The 18,509-nt window shown below is 38.2% G+C and overlaps 2 protein-coding genes across 6 annotated transcripts; both read left to right on the forward strand.

Annotated features, from left to right (window-relative positions):
* Positions 1–390: 390 nt before the first annotated feature.
* On the forward strand, positions 391–17,830 carry LOC135472909 (mpv17-like protein). Of its 5 annotated transcripts, none has more exons than XM_064752673.1 (7): positions 394–438; positions 11,835–12,016; positions 12,410–12,845; positions 14,032–14,102; positions 14,632–14,760; positions 15,201–15,227; positions 15,806–17,830. In XM_064752673.1, exons 3-6 carry the CDS (start codon positions 12,536–12,538, stop codon positions 15,216–15,218), a joined length of 528 nt encoding a protein of 175 aa, XP_064608743.1. In that variant the 5' UTR covers positions 394–438; positions 11,835–12,016; positions 12,410–12,535; the 3' UTR covers positions 15,219–15,227; positions 15,806–17,830. The 5 variants fall into 5 exon arrangements, with proteins under 5 accessions (XP_064608727.1, XP_064608719.1, XP_064608743.1 ...); XM_064752664.1 differs by having other exon boundaries at positions 15,201–15,223; positions 15,803–17,830; XM_064752649.1 differs by lacking the exon at positions 15,201–15,227 and having other exon boundaries at positions 392–438; positions 11,835–11,922.
* On the forward strand, positions 7,691–12,499 carry LOC135482203 (mpv17-like protein). Its single transcript, XM_064762079.1, has 5 exons — positions 7,691–8,000; positions 8,607–8,677; positions 9,252–9,380; positions 11,835–11,942; positions 12,410–12,499. The coding sequence occupies exons 1-5, from the start codon at positions 7,691–7,693 to the stop codon at positions 12,497–12,499; spliced, it is 708 nt and encodes a 235-aa protein (XP_064618149.1).
* Positions 17,831–18,509: the final 679 nt, after the last annotated feature.

An 18,509-nucleotide genomic window follows, 5' to 3' on the forward strand; every position in this document is an offset into this window, starting at 1 on the left:
ACAGCGAAAGGCCATGTATATCTCGAATGGTAAACATTTTCTTTTTTTTGTAGTAAGTCTATCTTTCTTTAAGAAAACAGCAAACAATTAAACAAACAAAATTCCCCCTCCCCCTACAAACACACAGTTTTGAAAAATGGATTGAAATAGGCCTGAGATGGGCAGCAGAGTAAGATGGGTTATTTCTGGTATTTTGTTGATAGATGTAAATGCAATGGACATATCGCTATGATGTTGGCCATGACCTCAAATGACCAAATAGAGCTCGACACATTTATTCAGTGATGCGTGAAAAGTGCTGTTGGCGCACGCCCAATTTGACCCTTTGACCTGACGTAGAACAAACCTTAGCATAGAACTGGATTGAACCGGTTGTTGTTGTCGCAGAACGCTGGTAGGATGGGGACACGGTAATCTCTCAGCAGACATGGTTTGAATGTAAGTGTCCTAGTTAAAAGATTATGCTATCAAATAAAAGATAACTCTTTGAGTTTTATGCTCGTCGTAGTTTGATAGCAGGTCGCCTCTGCAGAAATGGAAACTTCATACTTGTTTCTGTACGAATGACGCACGTGTTCTCCAGGTGTATTGGTCCGGGTCCAGATGTCGTTATCGATTATGTATATACAAAATCTTGCATAAACAAAGTCGGGATATATAACGTTTATGTTGCTCTTTTGTACAGTGGTAGAGGATATGGCAGTTAAAAATAAAGAATATGTTTGCCCTTTTGTCATCAGTCGGTGCACCCCTTAGATGTTCATTGCGAAACAGTGAAGGGCTGTTTCCAGGGGTTCATAGAAGTCATTTTTCCACGTCCAAATAGCGAAAACAGAATCCATTGTCTTAAAAAATTGTGTCCATTTGGGTAGTGATGTGAAGATAACTGGTCCTTATGGGTACATATCTGCCTAGATGTACATATAAATATGCAAAGTCAAGTACATCAGTAAGTTTAGAATGAGATTATTAACTATACGTGCATTTCCTTCGAAAAACGTGTCCTTACGAGTAGCGGTATGAATATAGCAAGTCATTATGGGTACACTCCAGTCAGTGAAATAAATTTTACTAAAACAGGGAAGCAGAAAAAGCTGTGAAAATAGTAAATATTTAAAGTCTAAAATTAACTGTAAAATAAGTTCTTATTCTATTTGTATTTATATATTTATTTCCTCTAGATGTTTTGTCTTCTCATAACGTTTCTGCACTTCTGTATATGATTGAGTAAATTCAGTCCTTGCCGGTAACTCTGTTGTGGTGCTATTTGTGTTTATATATTTATTTCCTCTAGATGTTTTGTCTTCTCATAACGTTTCTGCAATTCTGTATATGATTGAGTAAATTCGGTCCTTGCTGGTAACTCTGTTGTTGTGCTTTAGTAGAACCTTCCATCCAACTGTCCGCCTATAACATCTACTAACTGAAGGAAAAATTATATAACACATAATTATAATCGATGAACATTGCAGTCATTGTTATATGTTATATTGGGCCTCCGTGGCTCAGTTGGTTAGCGCACTAGCGCAGTGTAATGACCCAGGAGCCTCTCACCAATGCGGTCGCTGTGAGTTCAAGTCCAGGTCATGCTGGCTTCCTCTCCGCTCGTAAGTGGGAAGGTCTTCCAGCAACCTGTGGATGGTTGTGGTGAGCCTGGTTTCCTCCCACCATAATGCTGGCCGCCGGCGTATAAGTGAAATATTCTTGAGTACGCCATAAAACGCCAATCAGATAAATAAAAAAATTTATATTATATTGTTATGTATTCCAGGATACCAGTCCAGTGAAGTGTAAGACCTGCCCAGAGAGCTCGCAAACTAGAGCATCAGTCTAGATTGACTAAACTCACAACATGAGCAATTGGTCTTGACATCACCTTTTAAAAAATATTCAGTAGTCATGAATCAAGACAGAATGGCCATGCATTAAATTTAATGGCATATGGAATGTGTGGTTGTCACTGTCAGTTTGTAAAAGGACATAAAAAGGTAAAAAAAAAAACATTCTAGAAAATCAAAAATCATGCAACACCTTACATGTGTGCCAGAAACTAAGCTGGATAAACGAATGATTTGACTTATTGACAGGGTACTAATCACATGAAATTTACCACAAAAATCAGCCACTGGTAATGAGAAAAATAAATGTCACTTTTTTCATGACAAATACGGCTGGACAAATACACAGTTACTCTGTGTTCAGAATTTCAAAAAAAAAAACATGCTTCCATAGCCAGTCGATGTCACTGGTAAATGTTCATATCTGGCAAAGAATGTTTTAATTTCGCTGTTACAAGCCATTTATCAAACTTCAAACTCACAAAAAAGAAACCTGGAGGCAAACTGTGTGCTTGTCTTGAAAGGAGCTGAAGATATTAGCACCACCTGACGTCTGGGAGAGGAAAGCAGCCAGACCACATGCATTCACTTGCGCTCCTCTAATGTCAAAAACAGTGCTTCTTAAATCTAATCAGTGCACGGGGGTCATGAAGATTTCTCTAAAAGGGAGAGGACAGGCAGTTTTAAGTTAATGTAAAATTTTAAATGTTTCTTTCAAAAAACAAACTCAGAATGAATAAATATAACCAGTTATTAATTTTTTTATTCAATCCACGGACCGAATACTGGCTCATCAAGACGACTTCTATGAACCCCTCTACTGTTCCTAAACATGTTCCATGAATTGATGTCACTCTATCAAGCAACAGCAACCTCAATTATAAATCTCCCCTTCAAAACTCAGCTTCTACGATGCCATGATCAAGTGCTATTGACGACTCCTGATGTTTCAACATGCTTGTTAACTTTTTTCAGTATTAAAAAAAAAGTGTCTTGATTTATGGTATTTTTTTAATATTATTTCTTTAGTTCTGTACCACTGTTAGCCTCAGTTTCCTATCTTTGTGTTCTCTATTTGTACTTCTGTGTGTCAGACGGTCAGCATGATAAACACTACACAGTTGTCATGGTGAACTGTGTCCCGATGACCTTGTGATAGTGTGTCACATTTAAACCTAAGTGTATTGTATGCAAGTGTAAGTGTATGCAAACCTGCGCATAAACTCAATAGCACAAGAACCAATTAGTTTTGGGGGGAACAAAGATTATAAAAAGTAGGTATCATCTTTAGCTCTTTAACATTTTTGTCAATGACTTCATTTCTCTCCAGACATTTTGTGCATGTGTATTTTGTTGACCTTGTGTTGAGTGCACAGAGCTTGTATTGTCTTTAGAGAAGAGTTCAAGACATCAAAAGTAAACAGAATTACCCTGGGGGAGGTGTGAGGGGGCGTTTGTGTATTTTGATGGCTAAGGTTCAGCACTGTCTTCGGTCTGATGCTTCAGTTAAGTGAGGCAGCATCTAAACATAGAGAACTCACTGTTAGGATATAACAGAAGTTATTTTAAACAGAGCATATATTTATTTCCTGTACATGCATTCATATACAACAGTGGGCAATGACCTTTCCAAATCAGGTCACTATCAGGTGATATCTCTTTTGGAAGATTAAATAATGATATTAAAGATGACAAGTTGTTAGTTTTATGGTCCGGTGATAAGAAATTGACCTTAATATAAGTGTGAAGGAAAATTTCCAGTTTATATTCACCAAATGTGAGGTACATGAACATCAAAATTTGCATTCGTGGTAAACCTGTAGGAACCAGAAAAAGGTTTGTAGGTTTGTCAGTTATTCTGTGTTTTATATAGGGGCATTTATATAATGAGCATCCATTTATAATTCCATACACTAGCAGCCGTACATTTTGGGATTTTGATCAGACATTTGGTGATATATTGGCCTTATTGCAGATTTTGCTACTGTTAGGAAAGATTATTAGCATAAATTTATTTTTAAGGGTTAGTTGCTCTGTGTGTGTTTGTTTTGATCTGAAATTGGAATCACTCGAAAAAGATAGAAACATAGATTTAGGCAGTTTCGGAAATCTGGATGTCTCATATTTCTGAAACATGTATTTTCCCTGTCTCTCTTGACTCTATCCGTATGGATACTCTCTCTGTATGGATGGAAATGCAGTTAAATTTGCCACCTTGTGGCACTCCTGTCTCCTCTCCACAAAGTGGCTTAACAAAGCAGAACACCGGAATAAATCAAGTGCAAACTATAGTTGAAGTTTCACAAATAAATGGACATATATGATATCTATACAGAAGTACTCATTGAAGTCTTACGAAACATTTACCTTTCACCTTACCAGATTATGTTAACACTTAAGTGTTTACCACTGGCTTTGTGATTAACTGCAGATCTGCATTGCCATAGTATTACCAGTATTGGCAGAAGGTGCTTTCCAGCTGTGGAGAAATCTCTCGATGTACTTGACAAAAAACTCAAACTCTAAATTCCCACCTCCTTTTTTGCAGTAATTTATCAGGAGACATAGTTTTTCTGCATATCCCATGAGTTGAAGTAGCAAATGGCCACTTGGGCAGTGTACGTGTGTTACAGTTGTGCTTCATACCCCCATGTTTCATTATTATTGACAGAGGTCTCCATAAACGTATTTAAAACTACTCTCCTTTGGTTTTGTGTATTCTTTAGTGTTTGGATAAATTATTGTCATTACATACAAATCATATATAATATGTTTGGTTAAATATATAGTAGTATAGGGAATAGGATTCCTATTCCCTATACTACTTATATATTTCATTGTTGTGTGTATTTGCTCCTTGTAATAAATATGTGTAACTGTGTTAGTATTATACATGTAATGGGAACTATTTATACATGTGAGAAAAAGAAGATACATTAGATGAGAAACATTAAAATTTTTATCCGATTTTGCATGACAACACGAAAAGAAATCATTAACATAAATACCTGGACTTTTGGTACAGTGTAAGGCTTATATCTAGCTTTGTATATTCAAAGTGTGTTTGGTAAGATTTGATATGGAAGTTCACCCTGTCAGTGTCTTATAACTTCTAGGTCATGTGATAGGCTTATTGGGTCTGATGGAGGGGTCAGCCTGTCCCCCTTATTTCCCCTACTTTCATGCACATGTCCTCTCCTATACTCGCTCTACGTGACTAATTCTTAATGCTATCACTTAAAGACAACACCGGTTACTTCCAGTTCTGAGGCCGTTTTGCTGTGTCCCTGCAAATATAAAGCGTTATTCACACTTCCCGGGGAGGTTTTCAGATTTCAGGAAACTGGAAGTCCTCTCAGTCATTAGACCGGTTTAGGAAAATCGTTCCGCGCATCATCAAAACCTTGTCCTTTGGGCATGCTCAATTTTTTGGTTCGGTGAATGACTGCATCAGAGTTTGATCTGCGAGTGTATTATTGATTTGGTGCGACAGCTGTTTGCCTGGCATGGATTTTTCTCCCAAACTCGCTGCAGCTTGGAAGTGTCTTTAGATTTGGAGTCTGGACCATACCTCGTCAGAAGTGTTGTGGTAAGTGTTCCACATTTCTGAATTCTCTCTAATGCTCTGTGATTCTCTCCACTTTCACACTGTTTGTCATGCCGTTCATTATCTTAGATTGTTTATTGCATGAAGACAGTAGCAAACCTAACTGTTTCTTGTTGTTGTTGGTGGTTTGCTTTTTTCTGTGATATTCCCAGTCTGTTAGTTGTGGCTGTTAGTACACTGACTGTTGTTTCAATTGTGTGACATTGCCAGTAATCAGGACCTATTCCAGGTGCAAGCTACAGCCTTTTCATAAAACAGGTCAGAGTGGCCTCCGTGGCTCAGTTGGTTAACGTGCTAGCACAGCGTAATGACCCAGGAGTCTCTCACCAATGTGGTCGTTCAAGTGCAGCTCATGCTGGCTTCCTCTCCGGCTGTACGTGGGAAGGTATGCCAGCAACCTGCGTGGATAGTCGTGGGTTTCCCCGCGGGCTCTGCCCGGTTTCCTCACACCATAATGCTGGCCGCTGTCATATAAGTGAAATATTCTTGAGTACGCATAAAACACCAATCAAATAATTGAATAAATAAAACAGGTCAAAAGATGGTTTATGTTTTAAGGTTTTTAGAAAACTTAAGGCGACCTTCCATTCTGTAAAGTTTGATAAAATATAATTGTACCAGAGGATGAAATGTTACTTTCATTATGATGTCATTGGGCTTTTGGAAGACCCCATAGAAGGCATGATGGAATATAGTGCACAAGAAAGTGCAAAATGACTGATGTACTGTATTTCACCTTAAGTTTGGAATGTGGAAATGCACTCGCAGAAGCAGATAAAGACCTTACAATGATACTTTCAGTTTTGATACCAACACTGACATGATTCTGATAAGAAATTAATCAGATTTAACAAAAACTCCCCAGTAGCCTTATTAAGATGATGAATGAATCAGAATCAGGCAAAATTGGCACCTTGAATAGTGTTAGCTTTGTGTGAAATACATACATGTATGAACAGTGCACCTTGAATAGTGCTAGCTTTGTGTGAAATACATACATGTGTGAACAGGACTAATGCAAAATGACAGACATTGCATTGGATAACATTAATATTATCTACAGTCAAATGCATCTTGAAAATCAAAACACTTTTACTTGTTGGCACCTTCAGGGGCCAGATATTGACAGTTTTTATGTTCAGGTTTTTACCCAGTGGTCCGCCATGAATCAGCCTAATGATACCTAGTCTTCATACATGAGTACAGCGTAAAACCCCAAGCTTACATACATTCATACATACAATGAATCAGACAGAGATTGGTGACATCAGTGCTTTCTCTGCCAGTTCTCAGTGCTGGTTACTATTCAGTTAAAGACATCTAGTTCATGGAATCTTGATGTTGCATTATACAATAATGTAAGGATTGACTTCTGCATCACATGCAAGGATTTCAGAGCATGATGTTGCCTGGCAAAACATGAACATACTGCTTTGAGTTGCAAGCTTTGACGCATGGGAAGGTTTTGTTTGTTGTGTGATGTAGATTCACTATCACGGCTGGTGTAATAGGACCTTAAAAATGGTCTTTGTTGGGAATAAACCAACTCATTTAAAAAATAGGGTCGGCTGGCAGGGAGTTTTGGTTTTCTTGCTAAAAGAAATAGATACGGATTGTAAGGAATAAAACATGGACAGAAAAAAAAAGGTCTAGAGTGCAGCCCTTTTTTGAGTTGTCAATCATTTACACTACAGCACATTCTGTGAGATCACAATGTACACTTCACGCGAAAACACCTGTTGTTTATATGCCATTGTTTCTCTTAGCATTCTACGGGTCAGTAATGTATGTAACATTTGACATCATTTTGCCTGCTGGGCTGTGTGAAGTAAAATTCTGTCAGCCCCTTATTTAAGGTGTTCCAACTCTGCTTGGTTCAGCTGTGGTTTCATGTCCTCTGGTGGGTCTGATACTGGCACCTTAATACTGCATACTGCCTGTCCTTATAAGGGAGAAATGCCAATAAAAATTAGTAAATAAATAGGTACTCGGTGCAGAGTAACAGAAAAGTCAATGATATAATGATAATGGCTGCTTTAATTTATCAAAGAGACTGAAGTGGCTGTTTGGAATGGGAGTTGATTCCTGTATATATTGCTACTAGACAGCTGGATACTTAAATTGTGGTGGGTGACTTGCATGTGTTTCAGGTCATGTATTTAATTTAACTCTCAATTTCATTTCAGGTCTGGATAATGAAAATCATGGTTTAATTCTCAACACGCATTAATGAGGCTCTTAAAAAATGGCGGCGCTTGTCTGGGCCAGGAAGGTTTTTTTGCGCTATCCCATGATCGGAAACATGCTCATATGTGGGACGATGTACGGGTCAGGTGATCTGAGTCAACAAACCATAAGGAAGTGTGAAAAGTATGACTTCAGAAGTACAGCGAGGGTGGCGGCAGTTGCCTGTGTGTTCTTTGGTCCTATATACTTCAAGTGGTACAAATTCCTGGACAAGTTGATCAAGGGCAAAACTCCTAAGGATATAGTATTCAAAGTGATTCTAGATCAGGCTGTTGTGGCTCCCCCGTGTATTTGTATCTTTTATATAGGTAATGATAAGTTAACATGTTATAGAATGAGATTTGCATAATACTTTTGATACATATGCTAACTACCAAATGGAAATTTGCATAATACTGTAACAATACTATATAATACTATAACTGTGGCAGGCATGCCAGGTATGATGAGAATCATTAATTCTCAAATCTTGACCTTGTGGAATCACAAGAATCTCCTAGTTTAGATGTAGGTCACATGTATACGTGTAGATAATGGTTTAATGATCCTGTTTGCAAGTTCATTACATGTTTCATGCAGAGTAGGCTGTAATAGCACAAAATCACAGCAAGGCTGTGGAAAAGGCTATAGCCCTGTGCTTTTACATCCAGTGTGCTCTTAAATGGAACCAGACTTAAAATTGTTTGTATATTTCTACAACAGCATTCATCTAGTGGGATTCCTGAATGTAGTAACATGTATGATACTGCTTTCCACCCATGAAACAATATAATGATCGCTAGCAACATTTTTATTTTATATTTCATAGTTTGTAATGGAGTTTTGCCAATGTTAATTGATCCCAGCAGATTGCAGCTGTATTTTCGGAATGAACAAGCAGCGTCTCAGTCTGGATATGTTCCTGTGTTTTTCAGCAACCAGTATTTTAGAAGGCAGGGAAGACAAGTTTGCTGAACTTAAAGAAAAGGGCTTGAAGACATTTGTTGTGAGTATACCAAACATAGGGCAAGTGTGCATCATTGTTGGACATCATTTTCTAAACATTACAATTTACAATACTAGTATACTGGCATACATGCATCTTGGTATATGACTTAAATTGCATGTGGGGCCTCCGTGGCTCAGTCGGTTAAAGCGCTAGCGCAGCGTAATGACTCAGGAGTCTCTCACCAATGTGGTCGCTGTGAGTTCAAGTCCAGCTCATGCTGGCGGCCGTACGTGAGAAGGTCTGTCAGCAACCTGCGGATGGTCGTGGGTTTCCCCCGGGCTCTGCCTGGTTTCCACCCACCATAATGCTGGCCGCCGTCGTATAAGTGAAATATTCTTGAGTACGGCGTAAAACACCAATCAAAAAAAAAAAAAAATAAATTACATGTAAATATAGTGTGTATCGCCGTGATTGATTCTCTAATCTAGCAAGACTCGATTGGGCTATCATATGTACATACAGAGCTGTAACCTTTATAGTGACGTATTTTAGGAGAGAGTTATTGTCCCCGGAAAAATGTGTTAGTCTCTGTGCCATGGATTATATATTTGTCTGTTTTTCTGTGTTTTAGACTGGAACTTTGTACTGGCCAATAGTTCAGTCCATTAACTTCTTCTTGTTACCTACCCACTACAGAGCTGCTTACGTGTCTTTGTGTAGCTTTATATGGACCAACATTCTCTGTTCTATCAAGTCAGCGGTATGTGTATATACAGTTATCATAAATGATCAGTTACATACACCCTGTGAGCCCAGCCGTTATTTTTTTTCTATACGTATCAAAACCTTCAATTGTTCTTTGAGAAAATGACTTCTTTAGCTTGCCTGTACATAGAAAGTCCTGCATGTAAAGTGCTTTTGCCATACCCCTGGTATCAGAGTTCAGTAACAGGTAAAGAAAATGTTGTATATTTGTGTTAAAGAGGGAAAGAGTTTAGAAATTAGTCCAGTCAGAAAACAAAAAGTTATGTATAAAGTGATATTTGTAGGATTTCATATCTAAACATGGGACCAGCGTATATACACTGGTACGAATCTTCACCCTGAGCAGATAACTAATGTGGCACTATTGTTATGCAGGATGGGAAATAGCAGACATCAGTGAAGTACCGGTACCTGAACTGAAGAAGTGAATCCATCATTGATGCTGTCTTTATTGACTACTGTCACCTTTGCCATCACGGTCAGGAATAATGCAGACAAGTGGTCACTCCGACACAGCTTCAGGACCAATACAAGATTGACAGAGTTTTAGCTGAAACAAAGAGCTGTAGGAGATGGGTGGACGTTGTTGTTGTTGTTGTTCAAATGGCGTTCTTCTTTTTCTGGATCATGGAGGACGTTTTTGAAATACATGTGTGTCATAACTTGTGAACACACATCGGTCTTGAATTGTAGGGACATCTCTATGCTACTTTGTGCAGTGAATACTTTGCAGAAATCTGGAAACCTGACAACATCAGAATCCATGCACTAGTTTTTGTGTAGTATGGTCGACATGAAGAGTGGAGAGTTAACCACTCCCACAAGCCCATTAGCCACAACCACAAGATAAATCTCATTAAGCCTGTCAGAAGACTGTTATTTTTGCACTCCTTTTAATCTTGCTCCTATGCACAATAATGGCTTTCACTGACACGATTGACTTAAAGCTCGTATTTTAGTTCCAAATACGAGTTTCTGCTTTACTTTATGCACTCTGCCACACTCCTGCCTGGTATTGGCAATGATACCCGATTGCCTAAGTGTTGAAGGGGGTGGGGGGTGGGGAGGGGGGGTGGTGTGGGAGGAACTGCCATTTTCAGTATTGTAGTTACTGATTTCCAGCCTGTGCTGCAGTAATGTTTTACTCAGTGAAATAAATCCTGCACTTTCAATGCCCTGGTGTCCTGGGATGTTTGATGACCACAAGTGTGGGCTTGGCTGAGCTATGGTTAAAAGATTTGAAGGCATGGCTGTTGATCAGTTAATTATGCAGGTTATACAAGACATTTGTTTTAAAATGAAGTAAATTAATGTTTTATAATGGCCTATCGAATGTAAATTAAACATGAATCAGCTTTAATAGACTTATATTGTGACCTCCTACCCTTTTGGGTATTGGTGTGTGTGAAATTCAAGTTTTAATGTGTAAGCATGGATAAATTTTACTCTGTGAATGTTAAGGTATTAATATTAGTGCTACAGCCTGCATTCCCCAAGAGTCAGTGAATGATTTAATATGGCCATCAACACGTAGAGAAAATGGGTGACCAGTCTTACTGATTTGTTATAAAAAATACTTTTGGTGTAAATTATTATGTATGCAGTATTTTGTGCAACTACCTCAGGAAAACACCTATTTATAGTGTCTTTGACCTCAGGACAACAGTTCACCAGGTGTAAAAAACACACATAACATTATTAACAGATGTTTTAACTTTGTTGAGTGTTGGGTAATAAATGTTTTATAGAACTGTGTTTTTTGTTCTTTCAATCCGTTTCTAATTACAAGAACATTTGTGTACCGAATGTTTAACTTGAACCCAAGTACAAGGTTATATGCAGGAACACATAAGCAAGCTTCCATAATAGCTGTGATGGCCTTTGATATTGAGTTATACTGTGATTCATCTGCCAGGAGTACCTTTAGAAATGTTGCTATGGCATGTGGTAGAATTAAACCATTAGTAATGTATCCTGCTAATGGCCCATTCAACCAAAGTAGTGTTATCCAGAATTTGATTTTGAAAGTGAATGAATTGCATTTATCATTTCCCTCTGAAGAACCGTACCCTGTGGACATGACAACCACAACTACGGCACTGGAGAGACAGAATACTTATTACCGGTTACGAGTCGTGCATTCCCATTGCCGACTACTAAATGTCATTAAACAATATCCATGTTGCCGAGCAGAAATTGAAACAATCATCTTTACTGTGGACACAGGACAACATGTAGTGCTACCATACGTGTAGTTGTAGTTCTCGCTTCCAGTGTGTATGGGCCTTAACTTCTGAAAAGGAAGGAGAATGAGTCAGATGTGAGAGCTCTCCTCTGTATACATATTATGTATGTGAATTGCCACAGTATGACTGAAGTAGTTTTAGGATGTAAGCAATGTTGGGCAATGTCAAAGTCTTTGACCTTGACTTTTGTTTGTTGTTTCCAGGGTATGTTGTGGTGGGCCAGAAATACGGATAAAACCAATTCCAGAAACTCAGCCTGGGGAGTCAAGAGGCATGATTCCACTTTTACAGGTCATTGTTCTCTTGCCAGGGTGACCATTTCTCTCCACACCCAGGATGACTTCCAACGGAGAAGCAGTTAACCTTGACACAGAAACATAACGCTGTAAGATGAAGACCACTAAACCACAAGTATCTCACAATGCAAGGGGTCGTGCTGTTTTTAAGGTGTTAAAAACCAAAAGTCACGAAATGAAACCTAAAAATGACAACTGTTTCCAAATAATTATAATTAGCAGTTGAACTCGAAAAATAATACCAACTTTATAGTGCATCTTTATGTACAAGTACTTCATGTAGACCTGTTTTAGAAGTTTTTAATTATTTCGCCTCTATGCTCTGCCTCCTATTTCAACTAATCTGTGAATCAAAGGAAACAGATGTGGTTTTTAGGGTTTCTTGTGAAGTTGTCATGTGTGCAGAGTTTAAAAGGACACAAACTCTAAATCCCTTCCTGTTTACAGTGTATTCTTATTCCTAATGTTCTTGTCTCTTGCAGAATGCTGTTAGTTGTGCTCGGCTGTGCTGGAAGACAGTTACTGTGGCCAAATCCCCTTCAGTAGAGGTGCCACACTGGCTTTGGCTTTGAAGTATTTTATGTACCCCAGCTGCCATCAACATCGTCATGGCGGGTATTTTTCAAAGACTTAGGTCCCTTTTCCATCGCTACCCATTGGCATCGAATATGGTCATCTGTGGCTCCCTATATGGATCAGGGGACATTAGTCAGCAGAAGTTGAGGGGCAAACAACTGGACTGGAAAAATACTGGCCGAATTGCTTTTATAGCTTTCACAATGTTTGGTCCAATATACTTCCATTGGTACCGGGTTCTTGATCGGATTGTTAAAGGAAAAGGCACCAGTTCAGTAGTCTCCAAGGTTCTGCTGGACCAGTTTGTTATGGGCCCACCTTGCATAGGGATATTTTATGTTGGTAAGTTCATTGGTCATACATGACTATGGAAAACATTTTACCCGTATTCTGAGGATGACTGAAAAAATAGTTTCAAGCTGTTCAGAAAGCAAGAGTCATGGGTAGCTTGAATGGGTGGTCTCTCAGGTCATTTTGTTTTGATTTAATCATTGCATGAATGTCGTGGGTTTCCCTCGGGTTCTGCCCAGTTTCCTCCCACCATAATGGTGGCTGCCATGGTATAAGTGAAATATTCTTGAGTATGGCATAAAACACCAATCAAAGTAATAAATAAATAATCGTTCTGTTTGTGCTCTCTACCATTAATTTTTTTTTTACATTATTTGTTGATAATACTGATACTTTTCCAACATAAAACTCCTGAAATGGCCTACATCATTCAGCTTCAAGGTCAGGTCTCACTAACTTTTTTTATGTGTAAGTTTTTTGGAAGCTTTTCTTGTAAATCACACCACCTTGATATTGTGTTATAACCTTGGCAAAATCATTTTTGAAAGGAAACGGAAATTTACAAATGTTTGTGAAAGTGGCTACAGAATTATTTATTTATTTATTTGATTGGTGTTTTACGCCGTACTCAAGAATATTTCACTTATACGATGGCGGCCAGCATGGTGGTGGGAGGAAACCGGGCAGAGCCCGAGGAAAACCCACGACCATCCGCATCTTGCTGACAGACCTTCCCACATACGGCCTGGGAGGAAGCCAGCATGAGCTGGACTTGAACTCACAGCGACTGCATTGGTGAAAGGCTTCCGGGTCATTATGCTGCGCTAGCGCGCTAACTATCTGAGCCAGAAGGTTTGTGAGATTGGCCACAGAAGGTTTGTGAGATTCACCACAGGAGGTTTGTGAGATTGGCCACAAGGTTTGTAAAGGTGTCCACAGATGGTGTGTGATAGTGGTCACAGAATGTTGGTGAAAGTGGTCACAGAAGGTTTGTGAAAGTGGCTGCAGAAGTTTTGTGAGATTAACCAGAGAAGGGTGATGAAAGTCGCCTAAGAATGTTTGTAAAAATGGCCACAGAGACATCTCCATCTAAAAGAAACACTGTAATCTGCTGTGACAAAGAGAACATTATTTAAATTTTTTGTTTAGATAAGGCTCTGACCTGAGAATAACCAGTATAAATTTTACCTTACATGTTCTGCCAGAGGATTTATTTCATAGCTTTTGTTTTAAATAGGAACAAGCATCCTGGAAGGTAAAGAAGATGTTCTAGCTGAGTTTAAGAGCAAAGGAATGAAGACTTTTGTGGTAAGTTAGTGCAAGAGGTTGATGAAATGACTCTTGTCAGTTGTACTAATATTGACACAGTTCTGGTTATCACATACCTGTAGACCCTAACTCTATATTCTAGCAAAGAAATTCCAAAACTTGGAAAAACCTCAGAGAAATTCCCCAATGATTGATCGAGTGAGTAGGGTTTTATTAAATTGGGAATTAGCGAATTTCCCACCTATCACTGTTAGTGGAACTGTGTTGACAAACGCTCAAGGAGGCTTATGTCGTGAACTGCGCAGTCTAACGCGCATGAAAAACCACTTGCCATTCACCAATGTGACGTAGTAGTATGATGTCACAAGTGGGAAAGTTCCTCAGCAACTGGCTAAAGGTCGGCGGGTTACCGCAGGCACACTTGTTTGCTCCATCCAGAATAGTGGGCAGGCAGCCGCTGTATGAGTGAAAAATTGTGTTAAAAAAGTAATGCAAAGTGAAATGCAAAGTTTATCAGTTAACAGAATGGTAAAAGCCACAGGATCACGTTGATTCACTTTGTTTCCAGGCGGAAAGTGGGTTTTGGTTGCCTTTCCAGTCTGTGAACTTCCTGTTCTTGCCCACTCATCTGCGCACAGCGTTTGTGTCAATGGGTGCCTTTGCTTGGTCCAATGTCCTCTGCTATATTAAAGCGGGGGTAAGTGCAAATTTAGAAATGTTTTCAGGCGTCTTCTTTTATACATTGACAATTTAATAAAGGTAAGGATGAAAGTGGAACTGTTGAACTATGTCCAGACCAAAAACCACTTGTGACTGACCAGCGAGAACTGGATTTTGTCTAATCCACCTCTGGTGGGCTTAATTTGTGGAGCGTTTTTGGTTTGAGTGAAATTATTTGACCACCTGTGTAAACATTAACCTTTAATATAGGCCATTGCTTTGAGTAGAATTACACCAAGGCCAAAATGTATTCACAGAAAATGTTTGATTTGCCTTATAAGGATAAATTCTATGTTGTGAGTGTTAAGTTTTAACTGTTTTTAACTTGTTGATATAAGTTGTAAGTTGTCAGACTTGTCAGAGTATTGTATGTGTCATCTGTTCATTTCTGATTCTGTTATTTTTCTTGGAATACAGAGGTATCATCAGGGATAAAAAAAACAGGTATTGTTTCATTGCGTGGTGGAAATTTTTTATTTCTTTCTATATTTTTCTCTTTAGCATTTTTCTCTCAGTTCTTACTGTTGTAATGACTTTGTAGTTTGTCTTGAAACATTTCGGTTTATTAGTTCTAGTTTATTCTTCCTTACCAGTTTGATACAAAATATGTGCTGTGTAATTTTTTATTTAAATTTCATTCATACATATGGTTGTTGAAATTGTAAAGGGCATTTCTTTCTGATTTATTCAAAGACACACTGTACAGACTTCAGTTAGGTCTGTGAGGCAAGTAAATCAAAACATAGATCAACACTGAGAGAGATGGGTCCATGGAAAAGATCCAGAATGTCCCATTGTATGTTGGGTGACAAATCATGAAAATTTTGTTGTAATGTTGGATACATCACATTGATGTACATTTGTTGACTTTGAAGAGTTTTAAAATTGACAAGTCAGCCAACTTTCAACATGTTTTATTCTTGTGTGTTAAGTTCTGTCCCCTTCCTGTTAACTGTATTTGGTATCCAGCCTTACTGTTAAAGTCAGTATTAAATCACAGTGAACTGTTTATTTTTTTTCAGGATGGTCACACATTGGAGGATGCTTTTCAGTAATACAAAAAGATGTAGCTGAGAGCGTTTCAGCACTATGGCTGTCTGATCTCTTGTTGGCAGGTGCCCGGATGTCCTACCTCGTTCAAAATAGGACATTCCTCATTTGAGACAATGTGATTGGCTCGTGCTTTAGCCAGTTATACGTGATTTAACAAGTGCCTAAGTTGTCAGCTGTTGGGATTGACAGCATGTGCAATTCACATTGGAAATCTAATCTGTAGCAACCACAAAACTGATATAAAATGAACCAGGATCTCAGAAAACTGTGAATCAGGGAGATGCAGTGGAATGAATCGGATGATGTTGAAAGCCAACAAGAATATTAAATTTTTGAGGGGTGCTACATGCAGTTTTAGTTAAAAATTAAACTTCAGGTAAATGTTTGTAGAACAAATATTATGGCATGCTTTGAGATAATATGTTTTCCTGTTGATTATGCATGTCATTTAATTTTTTTTTTCAAAATCTGTCTTACACCACTTGACATTAACTGAAACAGAAAGAAAACAATAGTAAATGTCAACTGTAGAGTTGCTAGAATAAGGGGGATAACTATGTCAGCTTAAGCAGGAATGACAAAACCAAGCATTTTATTGATTATGTTTGTTTATACATTGTACTCTCTGGTACCGAGGACATGGAAGAATTCACCAGTGGTTATGATACATGAATTTTAGTGTGTGCAAGATTGCTGGAAATGGTACCCTGTATGCAATATGAGTTGTGGGTAAAAGGTAAAGAAAATTCAAAGCTGTGTAACGTTTAAATCACAAGCTACCCCTCCTATTGTAAATCATACACCTGGTTACAACTTATCAAGCACATATTAAGCTACTTGTATATGCAATATCTCATGGTATTTTAATGAAGAGTTGTCCAAAGTTCTATAAAATGAAATGAAATGGGGTAATAGGTGAGGTAAAATTGAATACATGATGTTATATGACTTATTATATGAATACATGACTTATTTATCTCTTGTGATGCATTATAACTTGAAGAGTTGTACTAGAACAGGAAAATTGGGAACAGGAAAAAGCAGAAACAGGAAAAAACGGGAACAGGAAAAAGGCTCAATAGTAAAATGTAATAGTAACTGCAGATGTAGGAAATTTAAAACATTGGCTGTCCAAGTAAAAGACTTGAAATTAATACATTTTGCTACAAAACTTGACGATAATTGATCTTGTAGCATGACTGCAGTACTGCTAAGTAGCATTCCCGCAGAATTTGATTTGTTCAATTGAAGTCTGGATAGAATATCTCAGAGCTGGCATTCTCGTTGCTGGGATGAAGGGTCTATGGATTGGTGGATGAGGATAAGACAGATTACCAACCAGTTGTGCCGCTACATGCTACTTTGTCCAACCAGGTGTTACTGTACATGCTACTTTGTCCAACCAGGTGTGCCGGTACATGCTACTTTGTCCAAACAGGTGTGCCGCTACATGCTACTTTGTCTTTCCAGTTACGCTGTGCATTTTACTACACTGCATTTGCCTTTCCAAACATTGTGGCTTTAATGTCATTTAATGAATGTTATGTCAGCCTGCCAGTTTGCCACATGAAGGCACAACTCATACACATAAATTTCATAAGATGTTTGGGATAGTATTAGTCAGTTTGCATTTGATACCTTAATTATGAACATGTATAACAACTAATGAAAGTTGATATGTTGAAAATACCTCTGCAGACCAACAACCAGTTTTGTTTTCATGTTCTTTTGGCAGCTTGCCATCAGCTCAGTCATTTTTTTTTTTAATGTTTGTTTTGATTTGTTTGTTTTACTTGTATTACTCATTGTTTATTGTCACGAACAGTGTTTCTACTTCAGTAAATACCGTCTTGGATCTAAGACGTGTACTAGGAACAGAATGTTTTGCAGAAGATAGCATTTGAGCTGGTGCAAATATTGTAAATTGAATTTTGTAAGGGATGTGGAATCATTACCATATACATATAAACACGTGAATATAAAGGTATGCTTGTATTATTACGGAGTGTTTTTCTTATCTTTTTAAGATATATGAAATTTGAAATACTTTAGATTTGAATGGATTGATCGAACACATCTGATGTCCCGTGGCCTCGTCTTGTTAAGTTATTTTTCAGTCCATTTCTGTTGAAAGAAATTGTGACATCATGTCACGGAAAGATTGGAACATCTGGTTGATCTAATTGCAGCAATACTCGTTATGATTGGTCAATTCAGTGTTAATTTTTTTCTTCATTGAAAGTTTGGAAATGTCTTGGCCTTCTCTGGTGAATGGCTCCTTCTGGATGTTCACAAGCCCTTTACCTGTGATCCCAATTGTTTCCTTCTGGATGTTCACAAGCCCTTTACCTGTGATCCCAATTGTTTCCTTCTGGATGTTCACAAGCCCTTTACCTGTGATCCCAATTGTTTATATCTTGTACTGGTTCGGCTGGAGCTTTACATCGGGAGGGTAGTACAGTATCTGGCTTGCGGATGTTATTTCCATTCTTTCAGAAAAGCTAAGGTATGTTGTTCAATAGATGGACTAATCATGTGACAGAACTGTATTCATGTCTAAAAGCAACAGTCCAGATGTCACAAAAATTAGAAGAATTAGAGTATTTATGGCATACTGGTATACATTGTATATTAACAGCTGCTGATGACCTAGATTAGAATGGACTAATTATT

Source organism: Liolophura sinensis, chromosome 1 (genome assembly GCF_032854445.1).
Source record: "Liolophura sinensis isolate JHLJ2023 chromosome 1, CUHK_Ljap_v2, whole genome shotgun sequence".
In the NCBI taxonomy this organism is placed as follows: domain Eukaryota; kingdom Metazoa; phylum Mollusca; class Polyplacophora; order Chitonida; family Chitonidae; genus Liolophura; species Liolophura sinensis.